The sequence below is a fragment of the Lentinula edodes genome (genome assembly GCF_021015755.1).
Source record: "Lentinula edodes strain Le(Bin) 0899 ss11 chromosome Unknown C8R40scaffold_18, whole genome shotgun sequence".
Taxonomy (NCBI): domain Eukaryota; kingdom Fungi; phylum Basidiomycota; class Agaricomycetes; order Agaricales; family Omphalotaceae; genus Lentinula; species Lentinula edodes.
This window is the reverse complement of record NW_025764324.1, coordinates 398,906-416,338: the sequence shown is the minus strand read 5'-3', so window position 1 is coordinate 416,338 and position 17,433 is coordinate 398,906. Positions and strand designations below refer to the sequence as shown.

At 46.1% G+C, this 17,433-nt stretch overlaps 5 protein-coding genes across 5 annotated transcripts; all 5 read left to right on the top strand.

Annotated features, from left to right (window-relative positions):
- Positions 1 to 130: 130 nt before the first annotated feature.
- C8R40DRAFT_1170786 (uncharacterized protein) lies at positions 131 to 2,637 on the top strand (the record flags this gene model as incomplete). The annotated part of the gene is made up of 13 exons (XM_046231592.1): positions 131 to 225; positions 283 to 479; positions 532 to 598; positions 659 to 784; positions 836 to 891; positions 943 to 1,157; positions 1,210 to 1,356; positions 1,410 to 1,639; positions 1,699 to 1,831; positions 1,885 to 2,035; positions 2,090 to 2,260; positions 2,315 to 2,377; positions 2,435 to 2,637. The coding sequence occupies 13 exons, from the start codon at positions 131 to 133 to the stop codon at positions 2,635 to 2,637; spliced, it is 1,854 nt and encodes a 617-aa protein (XP_046086249.1).
- A 912-nt stretch (positions 2,638 to 3,549) lies between these two features.
- Positions 3,550 to 6,342, top strand: C8R40DRAFT_1105143 (uncharacterized protein). The gene is made up of 15 exons (XM_046228099.1): positions 3,550 to 3,978; positions 4,034 to 4,195; positions 4,255 to 4,384; positions 4,444 to 4,462; positions 4,520 to 4,700; positions 4,750 to 4,801; positions 4,857 to 4,865; positions 4,928 to 5,017; positions 5,070 to 5,190; positions 5,245 to 5,472; positions 5,529 to 5,628; positions 5,680 to 5,753; positions 5,817 to 5,872; positions 5,926 to 5,953; positions 6,003 to 6,342. The coding sequence occupies exons 1-15, from the start codon at positions 3,601 to 3,603 to the stop codon at positions 6,244 to 6,246; spliced, it is 1,872 nt and encodes a 623-aa protein (XP_046086248.1). The 5' UTR covers positions 3,550 to 3,600; the 3' UTR covers positions 6,247 to 6,342.
- A 72-nt stretch (positions 6,343 to 6,414) lies between these two features.
- On the top strand, positions 6,415 to 7,881 carry C8R40DRAFT_1160818 (WD40 repeat-like protein; the record flags this gene model as incomplete). Its single annotated transcript, XM_046230064.1, has 4 exons — positions 6,415 to 6,451; positions 6,511 to 6,932; positions 6,988 to 7,528; positions 7,592 to 7,881. 4 exons carry the CDS (start codon positions 6,415 to 6,417, stop codon positions 7,879 to 7,881), a joined length of 1,290 nt encoding a protein of 429 aa, XP_046086247.1.
- Positions 7,882 to 8,274: 393 nt separating this feature from the next.
- C8R40DRAFT_1045606 (Na+ dependent nucleoside transporter C-terminus-domain-containing protein) lies at positions 8,275 to 10,751 on the top strand (the record flags this gene model as incomplete). Its single annotated transcript, XM_046224320.1, has 12 exons — positions 8,275 to 8,537; positions 8,593 to 8,628; positions 8,688 to 8,869; positions 8,899 to 8,900; positions 8,921 to 9,018; positions 9,071 to 9,260; positions 9,312 to 9,391; positions 9,455 to 9,587; positions 9,875 to 10,078; positions 10,131 to 10,195; positions 10,259 to 10,294; positions 10,346 to 10,751. The coding sequence occupies 12 exons, from the start codon at positions 8,275 to 8,277 to the stop codon at positions 10,749 to 10,751; spliced, it is 1,695 nt and encodes a 564-aa protein (XP_046086246.1).
- A 3,685-nt stretch (positions 10,752 to 14,436) lies between these two features.
- C8R40DRAFT_1069640 (uncharacterized protein) lies at positions 14,437 to 16,723 on the top strand (the record flags this gene model as incomplete). The annotated part of the gene is made up of 8 exons (XM_046226134.1): positions 14,437 to 14,520; positions 14,695 to 14,784; positions 14,825 to 14,857; positions 15,152 to 15,305; positions 15,417 to 15,442; positions 15,575 to 16,348; positions 16,387 to 16,453; positions 16,596 to 16,723. 8 exons carry the CDS (start codon positions 14,437 to 14,439, stop codon positions 16,721 to 16,723), a joined length of 1,356 nt encoding a protein of 451 aa, XP_046086245.1.
- Positions 16,724 to 17,433: the final 710 nt, after the last annotated feature.

Here is a 17,433-nt window from a genome sequence, read left to right as displayed (position 1 = left end):
TTCCGTATGTATCTGACGTATACCCCCATTGGTATCTCATCAAACCGATCTGAGGTCCTCCGCATATAAAGGGCCTTGATATTCTCCACTTAACTCGTCGTCCCGACTTTCCTCCCATCACTTCTCCATCATGTCCACCGAGAAGGTTCACGACACGGAGAAAGGTTCCGTCGAGGAGCTCCGTGAGGAGCACCATGTCGATCTTTCTAACAATGTTAACGCAAGGTATCTACTTTGTACTAGTTCTCCTCCTTCCTAATACTGATTACTATACGATATCAGGATCCAGAACCCTCTGCATGGTATCCCAAAGGCCAAGCTAATGGCTCAAGTCGAGCAGTTTGCCCGCGAGAAGGGTATGGAAGAGCAACTTCCGTTCTTGAAGAAGGGTGCCCTACTTGCTCAGAATCCGAAGGATTTTGAGAACATCCCCGAGCTCGATGAGGAGGATCGCGCGATTATTCGCCGTGAAGTTACCCGTATGTCATCTCTTTCACATTGTCTTTTCCCGGGTCCTGATGACTTCTCCAGATCGATGGTCCCAGCCAAAAGACATGTACAAAACGGTCATCATATGTTCTATTGCCGCTGCCGTCCAGTATGTTCCCATCTAACCGCTCCGAGTGATCGAATAAACTCATTGACTTACTTTTTCTAGGGGTTGGGATCAAGAAGGTTCAAATGGTGCCAATTTGTCTTTCCCCCAGGTATTCAACATCACCGACGATGCCAGCAATCCTGATGCCGCAAGGAATCAATGGATTATCGGTCTCATCAACTCTGGGTGAGCCCCGTACCCTCTGCGTTCCCAAATGCGAGTTTTAATTTTTTTCAGACCCTACATCGGCGCTGCACTGATTGGATGCTGGCTGACGGACCCCTTGAACACTCGTATGTTTTTATCCAGTACGTTTGCAATTGGAATCTCACGTAACTGTCAAGTTCTTGGCCGTCGTGGAACTATATTTGTGTGTGGTATATTCTGTACTCTCACCGTCATTGGATCTGCTTGCGCTCAAACATGGCCTCAACTCCTTACCACCCGGCTGCTACTCGGTATCGGTATGGGAGCTAAAGCAAGTACTGTTCCTATATTCGCTGCCGAAAATACACCCGCGAGCATTCGAGGAGGATTAGTCATGTCATGGCAATTATGGGTGAGTAGAACACATTACCGCACCAGCTCTTGACTGATTCGACGTTGCTTAGACTGCGTTCGGAATTTTCCTTGGAGTAACTGCCAACCTGATATTGTTCAGAGTCGGCTCCATTGCGTGGCGTTTACAACTGGGTTCCGCCTTCCTTCCCGCTATCCCTCTCGTAATCTGTATTTATATGTGCCCGGAATCCCCCAGAGTGAGCACGGTTATTCTTGATCAAATCGTCTCCATCTTATTGTTTTTTCACAGTGGTATATGAAGAAGGGTCGCTACCAAGATGCCTATCGTTCCCTAAAACGTCTCAGAAACTCCGAACTGCAAGCTGCCAAAGATCTTTACTATGTACACAGACAACTTCAGGAAGAGTTTGCCATCATCAAGGGCTCCAACTACTTTTCACGGTTCATTGAACTCTTCACCATCCCTCGAGTTCGTCGTGCTACACTTGCGTCTTTTGTTGCCATGATCGCCCAGCAGATGTGAGTACACCCTTGAATTAGTTTGGTCGCGTTCTCATTATGATACCCCTTGCACGTAGGTGTGGCATCAACATCATTGCCTTTTATTCATCCACAATATTCGAACAAGCTGGGTATTCTACTGAACAGGCTTTGCTAGCGTCATTTGGATTCGGCTTGGTCAACTTCATTTTCGCTTTCCCCGCCGTTTGGGTGAGTACAATCTCGCATTCTTCTAGGACGGCCACTGATGTAGATTGAAATAGACTATCGACACATTTGGAAGACGCAACTTGCTCCTGTTCACTTTCCCGAATATGGCTTGGACTTTACTTGCTGCCGGATTGTGCTTCCTCATCCCTACTTCCAATGCTGCTCGTGTTCCTCTTATTGCTTTGTTCATCTTCATATTTGATGGTATGTGATCATATCGTCCGCTCTCAGGATATAAACTCATGATGTCGTTGTCAGCATTCTACTCGCCGGGAGAGGGTCCTGTACCATTCACATACTCTGCAGAGGTTTTCCCTCTCACCCACAGAGAAATGGGAATGTCATGGGCGGTCGCAACGTGTCTGTTCTGGGCCGCCGTATTGTCGATGACATTCCCCCGTATGTTGGGAACATTGGGACCTGAAGGATGTTCGTCTACAACCTATTCATCGCAATGAAAGTCTTCTAACCTCTCATTGATAGCATTTGGATTATATGCCGGGTTCAATGTTATTGCATTCTTTTTGATCTTTTTCTTGCTACCTGGTATGTTCACTGATGATGCCGTGGTTCGTTCTGATGCTTATGGTATCTGTCATTTAGAAACCAAACAACGTACTCTCGAGGAACTCGACTATGTCTTCGCGGTCCCTACGTCCAAGCACATTGCTTACCAGGGCAAAGTCTTCCTTCCTTATTGGATCAACAAGTGGGTATTCAGGCGCAAAGATGTGCAACTCCAACCCTTGTACAACTTCGATGAAGTCGAAAGTATCACTGTATTTGAGAAAGGAGCCGGGCACTAACGCGGATTGTGTTTTTTCCCTTCTTAACGCCTGTAACGCTCACTCTTCTAGAATGTTGTATGACACAATAGTAGTATATGTAGTCTACTGTGTAGCCGATCTACGTGAAATGCCTATTATTTAATGCGCCTTAGTGGTGAATGTCATCTATCAGGAGTACATTAGGGTATAAGGGCATATTGAACAGAGAACGAATCAAGTCCCTTTTTAACCGATTACTCCACCAATACACGGATTAGGCTGGATAAGGATGGTGGGTTATAATGGGTCCAAGGCACTGCAGACCTCTGTGATATTTACGAGTGTACTTAAATGTTTGAGGGTTCTAATATCATCCAATCTATCCTGACTGCATCATCCCGCTCGGTGGAGTCTGAGCATACAGCCCGACTCCACCTGACCTCACCTGACTCCACATCTTTTCCCATAAGATATACTATGGTGCAGTTGGCTTAGTCACCACTAGTTTTGAACAAGCGGACTGACACACTCAAATTTCAGTATTTTTCTTATCTCTCTTACAGAAAGGCTTATAATAGATACAGAAAGAGAACTGTAAGAGCAATTTCTCTCAAAGTAAAAATTGCCAAAGTAAGCTACACATGAATGGCGCACTTCCCAATTGGGAAGTGATTAGGGTTAGGGTTACCACACTCTACTGCACTAAGGGTCAGCTAAGGGTGTCTCAATGTCAGCTCAATGCTCCCTTTTGTCCATTCTGATAACAGGATATATCATCTATACATTGCATCGGGGTGCCAGGGACCCTAGAATACATCAATAAGCTTTATTCCTCTCGGAAATGCACATAAAAACACCTAAATCGCATCTATAATTTTCAAAAATTTTTCCAAACCCTGAATGGCGCCTGTCCCAAATAGGTGGTGACTAAGCCAACTGCACCATACAAAAGTCAAGATATGTTTCAACACCTTTACTGGATTTCCGTTCCTCAAAGTTCTAATGACCACGTCTCAAGAAAAACCGTATACCGAGAAGCGAGACAATGCTTCAATATCAATGAACGAGCGCTCAGCTTCTCAAGATGACTCTTTTCGAAATCTAAACGCAAAGCTGGCCAATCCTCTAGCGCACATACCTCGTGAACAGCTCATGGAGGATGCCAGACTGTTCGCAGAGACACATGGCTTGAAGGATCTTGTTTTGGAATTTCAGAAGGGCGCTTTAGTTGCTCAAGATCCATCACAATTCGAAAATTTGCCACAACTTGACGAAGCAGACAAGGCCGTCTTCAGACGAGAACTCACACACAAATGGGATCAGCCTCGTATGTTGTATTACCTTGTTATTCTCTGCTCTATGGCCGCAGCCGTCCAAGGGGTATGTGAATCATCTTCGAAATCCACTTGCACTAGGTCTTAAACACATTTGAAAGATGGATGAATCCGTTATCAACGGTGCCAATCTTTTTTTCGCTACTCAGTTTGGAATCGACGTGAAAGCGAACGATAATGGCAAGAACCAATGGCTTCTCGGACTTGTAAATTCCGCGCCATACCTGTGCTGTGCTATCCTGGGTTGCTGGTTGACCGATCCGGTTTGTTAACAGCTGGTACTACAGCGATTTGCTTCGTTTCTGACTGATTTTTCCTACAGCTCAACAGGTTCCTTGGTCGTCGGGGGACTATATTCTTGACAGCATTGGTTTCGTTCTTGACTTGTATATGGCAGGGCGTGACCAATTCATGGGAGCATCTTTTCGTTGCTCGTTTTGTACTCGGACTGGGTGTGCATCCGGACACTTTCTATTTCACGCATTTCCTGACGAACTGACTCGGAGCTTAGGTATCGGTCCCAAATCAAGGTATTCTATCACCCACTTTGAGTTCTGTTAAGTGTACTTCTCGAGCATTTACCACAGCACCGTTCCTGTTTATGCTGCCGAATGTGCACCTCCCGCCATTCGTGGAGCTCTCGTGATGATGTGGCAGACCTGGACCGCTTTCGGTATTATGATTGGGACCGTTATGGATCTTGCCTTCTACAAAGTACCAGACCCACCTCATGTCACAGGCTTAAATTGGCGTTTAATGCTAGGTAGCGTAGGTGCAATGCTTTTTTCCCTTTCTATCAACCCTCAAGTTTCTACAGGCCGGTATTCCCGCGCTTTTTATCTGCTTGCAAGTCTTCTTATGTCCAGAAAGTGGGTCTTCCATCATTTCTCCGACATTATGCTGCTGTTTATATCGCCACGATAGGCCCCCGATGTAAGCTCGACAGCGCGCAGTACGCAACATGAATGTTTGAACGCACAACGTTTGTTTTTCAGGGTATATCTCGAAAGGTCGATACAGAGAGGCTTACAATTCACTTGCGCGCCTAAGACGTCACCCAATTCAAGCCGCTAGGGATCTATATTGTAAGGGCGTCTTGTAGCAATCCCTTAAGCGTGAACTCATTGCTAACTGAAGACATCCACATTCTCCTTGAGGCGGAGAAGGATATCATGCGTAATCGTAATAGATTCATGGAACTTTTCACCGTCCCCAGAGTCCGCAGGGCGACGTTAGCCTCCTTCATCGTCATGTTCATGTAAGTAAAATCAAATCTAGCACTTATGAGTCCTACTTATTGTCATTATTTTAGGCAACAATTTTGTGGGATCAATGCTATCGCATACTACTCTAGCAACATTTTTTCAGAGGCCAACTTCAGTAATACCCAAGCATTACTTGCTTCCTGGGGTTTCGGAATGATCAATTGGATATTTGCTTTTCCGGCCATCTGGACGATTGATACGTTTGGCCGTAGAAACCTGCTATTGACTACTTTCCCTCTCATGTCGATTTTCCTGTTGCTGGCTGGATTTGCTTTGTACGTCCATTCCACCTTCCCTTGCAATGCACTGACTAAAATCCTTGTTTATATAGTTGGATACCCGACCAGAAAGCTCAAGTGGGCGTCGTCACCCTTGGTATCTATCTGTTCTCGATGGCCTATAGCCCAGGCGAAGGTCCTGTTCCGTTTACTGTGAGTCAAATGTCAAAGTTCTACATACCATTCGTTGATGAATACACTTAGTACTCCGCCGAGGCGTTCCCTTTGTATGTTCGTGACATCGGAATGAGTTTTGCAACAGCAGTTCTATGGTTTTTGTCAGTGTCTTTACCAATACCGGTTTTTCAAGTTTACTTATCCTGCTGATATTTCGTTTTCAGCAACTTCATCATCGCCCTAACCTTCCCCCGACTGATTGGAGCTTTTAAACCCCAAGGTCTGTAATTTCGCATATAATCTTACCGTCAAAGGTTAAGCTGAGTGCCATAGGTGCTTTCGGATGGTTTGCGGGGTGGAAGTAAGCGACCATGATTGATTGCTTTGTCATAAGCTCAATGTTTGCTCAGCGTTATTGGCTTCTTCGCGATCCTACTTTTCGTTCCCGAAACCAAAGCTCTCAGTCTAGAAGAGCTTGACCAGGTCTTCAGTGTGCCATCACACACACACGCTGCCTATCAACTCAAGGCACTCCCTCACAACATCAAAAGGTACATCTTCCAAATGCACGTGCCAGATATTCCTCCTTTGTACGAACACGAAGGTGTTATCGGAGAAAAAACTTATGCTCCTGGAGGGATGGGACATGCATAACAATTCAACCCAGATAAATATCATGTATCCTACTACAAGAAAATGTATTTTGGTCCCTGTATCTACCTTGAAAATTTATTTTTGCAAACTCCTGGTATGTAATTTTTGCCGCGAACCATCGGCTCTGCACTGATAAGATAAGATGACTTAAACTTGGAATAAACCTTCATGACCCAAACTACTCTTCTTCAATATGAAGCACCTTGTGGGTCGTTAGGTTTCATGGATCATACGACTTACTAACAGAACGGATGTACGCTATAGGGCCTATCTATGCGTTGGACTGGTGCAAATCTACTTCTCCAAAGGAACAGATGCGACCCAGATCGTCCTTCCGTCTTGGTATCGGTTCCTTCTTGGAAAACTTTTCGAATCGCATCGCCATAGTCGGCTTACAAGACGAGCATATCTTGGTTGAAGATGACTATACCGACTATCCTGACTTCGTGACTCTTTGCGATGCTCACCATGGTTATCCAGTAACCAGTCTACAATGGCAACCTGTAAGTGCAATATCCTATCAATGGTCGCAGAAATCTCCATCTACGGAGCTTTTGGCTACAACTGGAGACGCGCTGAGGTTGTGGGAATATTCGGGCGACGCGCAGCCCGCGATGTCGAATTTCGTTGGGAGGACTGCAAGTTCAAGTGGTCACAGTCTAAGTCTGAAGACTGCACTATCTGGGGTGCGTCTGTTCTTTGTCTAAAAAAATAATTCCTTATACTTATCATTGGTGCTAGCAATCGAAAGTACAGAACAATTCTAATGGCGCGCCGTTGACGAACTTTTCGTGGAACGAAAAGGCACCTAGCTTGATTGTCACTTCTTCTATAGACACTACGTGTACTGTCTGGAATATCGACACATCTGCTGCGGTTACCCAGCTTATTGCTCACGATCGCGAAGTCTACGACGTCGCTTGGCTCCCAGGATCCACAGACATTTTTGTATCTGTCGGTGCTGACGGGAGTCTACGCGCCTTCGATCTTCGAAGTTTAGAACATTCAACAATCTTGTACGAGACACCTGCACCTAAAAACGTGCCGCCTCCATCTGTTTCACCATCTACATCTGCTCGTCCGCCTACTTCACCTCTTCTTCGCATTGCCTTCAACCCATCAGATAGTAATTACATGTCAACCTTCCATATGGATGGATCCGAAATCCAGATTTTAGACATGCGAAGCCCTGGTCAACCTGTGCTTGAGCTAAAAGGGCATCATAGCCAAATCAACGCAGTAGGTTGGGGGTCTGGCGACCAACCGTTGTTGGCAACTGCTGGTATGTAATGCATCATGCTTGTTCCTCGAATTCCCTCGCTGATTGATGGATTAACAAACTTAGGCGATGATTGCCAGCTCTTGCTGTGGGACCTTGCCAATTATACCGCAGCCTCTGCCAGCATGAACGCTAATTCTCCTAGGAGCGCAAGCTCCCGCTTAAACTCCCCAAGACCAGACGTGAAGAAAAAGCTTGTGACTGAGCCAGCATTCGCATATACAGCACCGAGCCAGATAACAAATTTAGCTTGGTCCCCGACCATTCAAGGTCTAAACATGAGCACGGGCCAGTCGACCGCAGGTGAATGGGTAGCGATTGCTTGTGGCAAGACCGTAAGGGCGCTGAAAGTGTGACACTGTGATAAGGCCTTATGTATTACTATCTCGATTTTATCCCGCACGTCTCAGCTCCATACTTACCGGACCATGCTCTCTAACGCGATTACTCCATCAATAGTGCTTTGACACTCTGTGCGCACCATGCACTACCATGCATTATAGTATCTTTATCGGAACGAATATCAGGGCAATACTTTCGCGATAACCAAAATCATCTACATGCTCCTGGGTCTCTGAGCTTTCCTATCAGCATATATGTAGCAGGCTTATCGCTTACGACATGTTTTAGTGGATCCATATGGTGTAAACCTTCTCGCATTCAAAATCTAATACTTAAAGAAGAATTTGTACTCGGCAGGATTCTCTTCTCAAGCCACCTTCATTACTCCGGGCCCAGCTACTCCAACTATGGATCAACACGGCGATTATGAAGCGCAGAACCTTTCTGAAGGATTGACGCACAAAACCTCTCGGTCCTCGGCCTCCATTGAAAAACAAGCTGCAAAGGATACGGGATCCGTTCCTGTGGGGATTGAAGAGGACGATACGAAAGTTTCCCGCAGTACTCTTCTCTATCAAAGATATCGACCTTTTATTTTGGCGGCGTTGGCGGCGGTCATCATCGGATGGTGGATCAGTTCAACAATCTTAAAGGCAACAAGACATCGGTGGTACGCTTCGGGCATTAATCCGAGCTAACCCCATTACTGAAGGAACCTCGATTAGGATCGTACAGACCCTCTTTGCTTGGTTTTTCGTCCTGTGAGTATATGAGGACTTTAGTCGACAAGTCGCATGTTCAATGTCTGATCTTTCATGAGGGTTATTGCTTTCCGTTTTATCCCGAATTCCGTCGTAGCTCAGCCTGTGGGTGCTGTTTGGGAAGCCTGTGTTCAAGAACCGTTCTATAAGCTACCTCATTATACTCGTTTGGCAATAGGATGGCTGTGCTTGCTTGGCATCGTGTTTGGTTCGGCTTTTGGATTTCCTTTGGAGGAGGCAAGTCAAACAATTACTTCTACTAATTATAAGAAGTTCCTCAATACGTTAACAGAACACCAATTACGGTGATCGTGCAATCTCTGTCCTTGGATTATTTGTATTTCAATGCTGTTTTTGGCTTTCGTCAAAGTTCAGAAGTCAAATTCCCTGGTGACCTCCATCGTCTGTTTGTTCCAGATCTGAATACTAAGATGTCCGCAAGGCCCACTGTGATTGTTGGTCTCTTTCTTCAGCAGGTGGTCGCATTGTTTGTCCTCAAAACTGGCGCTGGGTTCTCCATCTTCACATGGATTGCCACATTGGCCTCTGATTTCCTGGCTCAATCTAAAGCAGGAGCATCGTTCTTTTTCGATGCAGACACGATTGCCAAAAACTGGTTCTTTGTGAACACCGTCAGTTATTCATGGCTATTCGGTATCGTCGGACTACTGAGCTCCCTGTAGCTTGCTGCCATCATTTTCTTCATCGCGTTCGTCCAGATGTTATACTACCTGGGGGTGATGCAATGGCTACTCGGGAAATTGTTCGTTGGCATTTGCGCCATTCTTCTTTTCTTTTTTGTGAGGCTCAATGTTTCTCCTCGAAGTGCCTGGTTCTTCTTCAAACTTCTGAACGTTTCTGGTGCAGAGGCCGTCGTTGCTGCAGCTTCGCCATGGATTGGCCAAGGAGAATCAGCATGTCTAGTTCGTCCTTATGTCGATTGTATGCAAGTCTTCCTCGTCCGTAATTTCCATCGCTGACTCCGTCTCTGTCTTCATAGTAATGACAGAATCCGAACTGCGTGTGTTTGTTTTTTCGAATACCTGCGTAGGTTTATACTGATGGCATTGCCAAGATCTTACCATGGTCTGTCTTCATATTGATTGTATGTGTGTCCCTCTCGCGCGTCGGTATATTACTGACTCCGTTTGTTGTATAGTGATATCCAAATATGAACTTGAACTATGTGCGTCCATGTCGAATGCTTGTGTTACGTTTTTACTGACGATCGCAAAGATTTTACCAGACATCCGGGTTTTCTTGTATATCTGGTAGCGTCATGGCAGCATACATCAACCTGGGAGTTCCTGCAGAAAATATTGTGACCAGCTCCGTCATGAGCATTCCCGCGTCGATCGCCATAAGTAAACTTCGCATCCCTGAAACCGACGAACCAGTCACTCGTGGACATGTCATTGTTGACCGCGGCGCCGCTGAAAAGTATCCCCCAGTACGCTTACTGCTCTCATGACCCCGAAACCTTTAGTTGATTCATTCTGCAGGCCAACGCGTTACATGCGTTCAGTAAGGGTGCTGTATTCGGTCTAGTGGTCGCTGGTCAAATTCTGTGCGTCCATTCCCCCGTGCTCCCATCTGTTATCGATCGGCCTTTGACTTTGAATGATTTCAGTACGAATGTTTTAACCGTCCTATCATTAGTCGCTGCGTATGATATCCTCTGATTACAATGCGCACTTCGCTCAAATTGTTCGTTTAGCATCAACGGTCTACTCACTTGGATAGGTCGTGGCTTCGGGATTCATGCGTTGACGTTGCAACTTGTCCTTGGATATGTGTTCTATCCAGTGGCTTTCTTCCTTGGCGTTCCCCGTGCGGAGATCCTTCGAGTATCCCAAATCCTCGCTACGAAACTGATTGAGAACGAATTCGCTGCCTATACTGAACTCGTCGCTCTTCAAAAAACCTCGGAAGCACTTTCACAGCGTGGTTTCACCATCGCTACCTATGCACTTTGTGGCTTTGCCAACTTAGGTTCCCTGGGCATTCAGATCGGAGTATTAAGTGCCATGGCTCCTTCGAGAGCTAAGGTCATCTCCCGAGTCGCACTGTCGGCTATGATATGTGGGTTCATATCCACCTTGCAAACTGCAGGCATTGCGTGAGTTCTTTTTTCCTACTTGACGTTGATTCCACTTAAGTTCCTTCTAAGCGGAATGCTTGTATGAGATATCATAATATCATACTCGAGATAGGTTGCATCCACCGAGATTCAACATCCTGGAGGGGAAGAAGGGGGGACCTCGGGATGATTAGTATGAAGAGAGAGGAGGTTGGAACATGAGACAGCGGGCACTTTTCATCGCAGAGTGTAGAGTAGTAATTTATATAATGAGCCTCCTTCACATGTGGGTACAGAATCACGATGATTGCAGTTCTAGGTCATCCATGACATGAACAACGAGACGGATCTAAGCATGTTGTAAGAGTCTGTTAGATAATGGCATCGTCAAATAATTTCGAATAGGCTCACTACTCTCCCGAGCTTGGAAAGATCTTCTACGGTTCTTTGTCGGGCATCGCTCTCTGCGGAGGGTAAGGAAGGCCAACAGGCTGTTGCAAATACCTAAGTCTGGCAACGGTTGGATTGACAGTATGTCTAAGTAAGCATATGCACATGCTTCGAATTCGTTAGATGCAATATCGCGCATATGGCAGTTTGGAAGTTGTGTTCACGGGGATATTCAAGTCAAAGAACATGAAGAATATTAATTCGCTTCTGGCACGTGTGTGCAAAATTTGAGATATCGAAACGCGACAAACTTGAGTCTTCGAACGGACACGTGATGTGGTACTTCTTGCTCTTGCCAGTACCGCATCGACGAGTGTACGTCGAAGCCTCGCAGTACTAGTCCCTAGTAGCTCCTTAGTTTCTCTTTTCTCTCGCAAAACAAAACTCTTGTCTTTCAAAATCCTACAAAATGACCGAACGACTGGAGATTGACCCTGCTAAGATACCTGCCCCCAACTTCGCAAGCGGGGCTCACACCTTCATGCGCAACGCGCTAATTACAGACGCGAACACCCCTGAAATCACCACGGACGAGCACGCAGCTCAACGCCTCAAGGTCCAATGGGAGATCCACATCGAAGGTCCCAGAGCTCAATACGAGGTACAGCTACGAGAAGCAGAAACACTGAGAGAACAGAGGAGACAGGAAGCAGCCGACGCCGAGAGACTCGCAGCGGTAGAACAGCAGGAGAAGGAGAAGGAGTTGGCAAAAGAGGCAGACAAGAAGCGTATGCCGATCTACAGTTTCCAGAAAGGGGTCGGGGTGGAATCGATTCCACTACAAGTCCACCCATATGCCAAGAAGATGATAACCGCTCGGAAGTATGTTCCCTTGTGGTACTTCCTTCCCGAAGCAGCAACAGAGGCAAAAGAGCGTAGCAAGGACTCCCTAGTGGGATCTCACACAGTCCGCGCCTCACCAAACGCCATTCCCGACTCCCGACTATCCTGGCCTCAGGTCATGCGCGCAAAAAGCGCCTTCCTCAACACACTAAGGCTAGGGGCCTGGCCTGACGACCACATCTCCATGTTTGCAGCCTTCTACATCAACATGGATATGCACAGCGAGCTTCAGGAGCAAGACGGGGACCGGGTAATGGCCCATTACCATGCAGAGATGCGTCTGGCGTGGTACGACGCAATGGAGAGGAAGGAGCCTTTTGACCTCTCCGTGATATCCAACAGGGTCCTAGCAGAAAGCCGTCGAGAAATCGTCAAACAAAGGCAAGAAAAGAGCTTGAAGGGTAAGCAAACATTTTGCTCCATAAAGAAACACCGTCTAACTATTGATACGTGCCCATTTATCACATCTCTTTATGACCTGAACACATCCCCCCAATTTCAAACCACAACACCGACCGATACCAACGCTACTCTCGCCACCTATGCTACGCTAACGCTACCCGAACTACCGACGCTACACGAATGCTACTCGTTACTACCGATGCTAACGAACAATCTTACCATGCTAATCACCGACGCCAATGCCGCCGACTCATCAACAACAACCACCGACGCTAATTCTCAAACTCCGACATTATTTTGCAATAACGCATCCACCTATCCTACGTACAGATATCCAAGCAGCTACCGCGCTAATGGAGGCCAGAGTCGACGCCAAACTGCAAAAGCTTTCCCAGATCACTTCTACCCCCCCATTCCGAAGCCCACGCCAGTCCTCAGGCAAAGCGCGTCAAGCTCCTTACCCTTCCACTTCACCTCGAAAAGCCAGCAGACAACCGGACAACCCAAACTTCCAACGCTCCTTTCGGGACTCAAACCAAGCCCCGCTCACACGCTGTCACCGATGTCTTGGACGCGACAGGCACGATGTCCGGCACTGCTCACGGACTTCGCTCTGGAACGGGAAACGTGGTGTTACCTGCAACTGGAACAAGCAAGGTTTTCTCGAGATCACCAGTGGAACGAACGCCGGGCTCGAACTCTGTGCTGACTGGCAACGTCCAAACGGCTGCACCAGCAAGGCCCACCCAGAAAAGCACCAGTGCTCGGGATGCACGAGCAGCAGTCACGGAGCTAGCAGCTGCCCTGAAGGTGAATGAGAACCAAGTCAACACTCCTCTACAAGCCGAAGTCTGGTTTCATGCTATATCTGAACTAAATCTAAATGCTAAATATCCTACTCTCGGAGTCAATATGACACGGCTTTAATGTCAGCATCCCGAGAATATACCATACGTTTTTACCACCTAATATGTAAGCTAAACAATCCAGAATTTCAAGCTGCCTTTCAGAGTGTCATGAAAAATGAAATTAGCACTGGGCGATGGCTGGGTCCATTCTCCCGGGAGACCATCGAAGAAGTCCTAGGACCTTTTCAGACATCTCCCATCTCCATGATCCCTAAGTTGGACAAACTGGGAAAATACCGACTTCTCGAAAACCTCTCGTGTCAGATTTCTATATACAGTAATTGATCTCTTGCGTGACAATGGATGTCAGTGGCTATTCGGCAAGATATCGAAGCGCCCCGTAGTGCCCATTTGGCCCTTCTTCAAATTGTGTCCCAACATCCCGCCCTATCCCGCTCCCATCCTGCTCTCATCCCGCTCCATGCAGTGCACAATGTGCATACTGAAAATCTGTCATTTTAACACATTTTATTTTTAGTACTGTACCATCTATCTAAATACACCATAATGAAAACTGAACATTGTCAACACAAAGGAACTGAGCACTACTGAACACCTCTGAGCAAGCTGGTAAGGTGATGATGGACTGGGGGATCAGTGATGGGAATGAACCATCATCATAGCAAGCAGTCTGTCACATCTTGTCACAATTACCTCACATTTTCGTAAGTGATCAATTACTGTGTATAGGAATCTGACACTAGTAAAGTCAGGGCAACTCTATGTAGACACTAGCGAACCCCTGCGGGGCTCAATGCACCTTGCTTGCCTCTGATGTGCCGGTTGCAATTGTCATTTTACAATATTATAACCTATTTTACGGAATATAAGCAGTACATATGATATCCTTCGCTATGTAGGTCACAATCGATAAATCCAGATTTACCACCGTGTTTGGCACCAACCCAGATTCCATTAAGGAGCGCATTGCATGTTCGAAAACGTGTTTTTCAAATTGTTCATCCGCCCTTGCTATTCGTATAACCAGTACGCGAAGATTGGGTAAAACCATGCAGCGCAGAACATGTTCAGTCCAGAGTTCCTGTTGGCGAATTTAACGACAAAGCAGAACAATGCATACGCCACATACCTGAAGTGTTATTGAGCATCTGAAGTCTATCGATAATGCTTCGACAGTATTGCAACTTGCAAGGATTCCAAAGAGCATGTCACCTATGTAACCGCCTTCTTCTTGTAGATCCAAACTCTGTAAGTTCAATGATCGCTCAATGTTGTTACGAAAACATTGAACGGAGTCGCCACTGCTTGGACCACCAACCACTGAAATGGAAACGAGGTTGTGATCCCACCGTGCGATGATAGCGTTAACATTTGCGAGCGTACCCCTGAAATGCGTAAGCAGACGTAGTGAACCCCCCATAGCTATGTCAGGAATTGGATTCAAATCAAACACTGAGCACTGCAGATGTAGGGAATGGAGTTGTGGATGGCGTAGCAAGAAACGATCCACATGTATGTGATACATCAGCTCTTCAAAGGAAAAAATCCGTAGCAATGGCAGCGTGAAGAGGTCATCGTAGAACATGTACGCGAGCGTGTTTGCGCGAGGTGTACCATCTGCCCGCCACAGCTTGGTATGGTTATGGGGTGTGTTAAGTGATAACTTGAAAACCCGGAGGTTGGAGAGACTCGGCATTATCTGGCGAAGCATCTTAGTGATTGTGTATTTGCTCGCTACGGAACTTCATTAGACATCAACAGAAACCAGTGGGGACTACATACGTTGATAATTAAAAGCGGGGAAATGTAGTGTGAGCGAATGTAAATTGGTAGAGACCAGTGCATGCTGTAATGTTTCATTAACTGTTGATGAATACAGAGGCGAAAGCAACATACAATAATGGATAGTGATTTTCTGTCGTGTATGCCAATGAATGGACCGACCAGCGTTAAATCTTGCGGACACAAACGTCCTGGAGAAGATTTAAACGTGTCACTGATACTGAAATTTGAAGAACGTAGGGAGAGTAATCGTGGGTTTGGGCAACGAATATATCAGTCGATGAATGACATTCCGGCCTGTAACGCCACAGCATCCAGGCATGAATTATCTGGTTCTAATGTTATTTGTCTGACATAAGAAGCCAGGAGATCGTCACAAAGGGACGAAGTGAGTGAATCGACGTTCGTGAGCGTATCGAAAGCGTTAGCAGTTATAGAGCGATAAACGAATGGGAAGAACAGTTCAGCGTACGAATGCCTCTTTGAATCAGTAGTGTTCGAAACGGTGGAATCATTGCAGGATGCTGGCCAAGCATGGACTGAGGTAGGGGGCCGAGTTTACCCTCTAATCAAAACACTACAACTGGGTGTTGTACGACCGACTAGCCAAGGAAAACCGGTGAATTTCACAAGTTCCACACATCATTTAACACACTATGTCGAATGGATGTCCAATGTAAAAGAGGTATCCATCATTGACACAGCGATCCATGGTGACCTTTTAACGGCGATCGCGAACATGGCGAAACTGCGAACACTATCTGTGGAACGGGTATTAATCGTGAACACAGTGAAAGAGATCGTTTTCGAAAGCAACGGTATCCAACATCTGCGCTTACTCGATACCACTTGGGATGGCCCACCAAAGGTGGGAACGATGATACGAGCATGCCACGCCCTCCATACGCTATGCATAACATGGCATGATGAGGGGGAAGAAGAAGGCGTCGGTTGGGAGTCATGGACAAATGCTTCGTGCTGGCAGGCGACAGTAGTTTGCAAACCAAAAACGTTGGTGAGCAAGTACGAACGGCAGACGCTGTTAGCTCTTTTGGCGAAGTTGGAAGGCATGACGGACTTACATCTGGAGGGGTCACTATTAGCGTTCACAAAAGGCGATACACTGATTCGACCTTTCTCACAATCGGTGGAGAAGTACGTAGGGCCGATCCATTTTCTGAATGTACATCGACGACTCCCGAAGCTGAAATCGGTAACATTGACTAACATCGGTTTGTTCACAAGCGAAGTGAATGAACTAACAATTGAGATGGAAGAGGTCACTAATTTAAAGGTGAACGTTTTTGGGGGTGATAAGCACACAATGTGCAGGTTGTTATCGGTAACGAAGGAACTGCGCAATTTGGAGATAAACTTCAGCGACGATGTAAACGAGCCTGTAAGCATATTAGCACCAACAAATGCGTTAATATAAGCTGACATAGAATAGGAAGTGTTGTTAGATAGTGTAGCAGACATGTTGGATTTCAATCCACCACTGCGAAACTGATATGTAACCGGTGATGACCCGTTCGAAACAGCCATCAAGCACTTCAGAAGAATGAAGGCGTTGTGCCCAGAACTGGAGGTGATCGGAGTAGACAACCGGAGATGGAGGCATAAGCGAGGTTTATGGATGGAGGTGTTGCCACACATAGGGGACTTATGAAAAAGTGGGGTACAGGCTGATACTCTATGTCAATAGAATGAAGAACATTTACATAGTGAGGATGTGGCGGAGTTACCTACACAGGTACACAGCGAAAACAAAGTGAGCGCTTGACGTGGGAAAAAAATGCACGAGCGCTAGTAAAGACAGGGTGGCGAAGGACCTACACAGGCGCAGCTGAAGATTAGAGTATATCCAAACCTGGTTTTTACCATTAAATTTATCCTTCAGGACTTGGTTGCCGGATAGCCTCGATCCAATATCTGATCATAATCAAAGGTTATGTTATAATTTTGGAACCTGTGATAGTTTTATTCCATCTTTTTGTCGAGACTCCATAATTACAAACCTCAAATGCATCCTCCATCTACCTTCTCTCCATTTGGTATGAATTTATCCATTCTTTGGTTTAAAAATATTACACATGACATCTTGTTTGCTCCTAATTGGCTGATGTATTGCAGGGCAGGTCGGACTTCAGGATATTTTGTTTCGTTTTGTTATTCTCCTCTTCCTCCTTCAATGAACCCACTTTTGGCTTAACATCAACCTCAACTCTAAACAATACTCAACGTTGTACAAAATTGCAAGATTCTACTTCAAGGCTGCAATGAATTCAAGTATGTCAAGGAGATGGATGTGCAAGACTGCAATTCCTAGAAGGCCGACACTGCTATGCCTGAGATTTTTTCGCACTGCCTATTTTATTT

What these genes read in the sequence shown, in the direction of transcription:
- C8R40DRAFT_1105143 (XM_046228099.1), top strand. Translation starts at nt 3,601, where the DNA reads ATGACCACGTCTCAAGAAAAACCGTATACCGAGAAGCGAGACAATGCT. An exon ending in AAGGTCCTGTTCCGTTTACT is followed by an intron (nt 5,629 to 5,679) that starts GTGAGTCAAATG and finishes GAATACACTTAG; the next exon opens with TACTCCGCCGAGGCGTTCCC. An exon ending in GGATGGTTTGCGGGGTGGAA is followed by an intron (nt 5,954 to 6,002) that starts GTAAGCGACCAT and finishes ATGTTTGCTCAG; the next exon opens with CGTTATTGGCTTCTTCGCGA.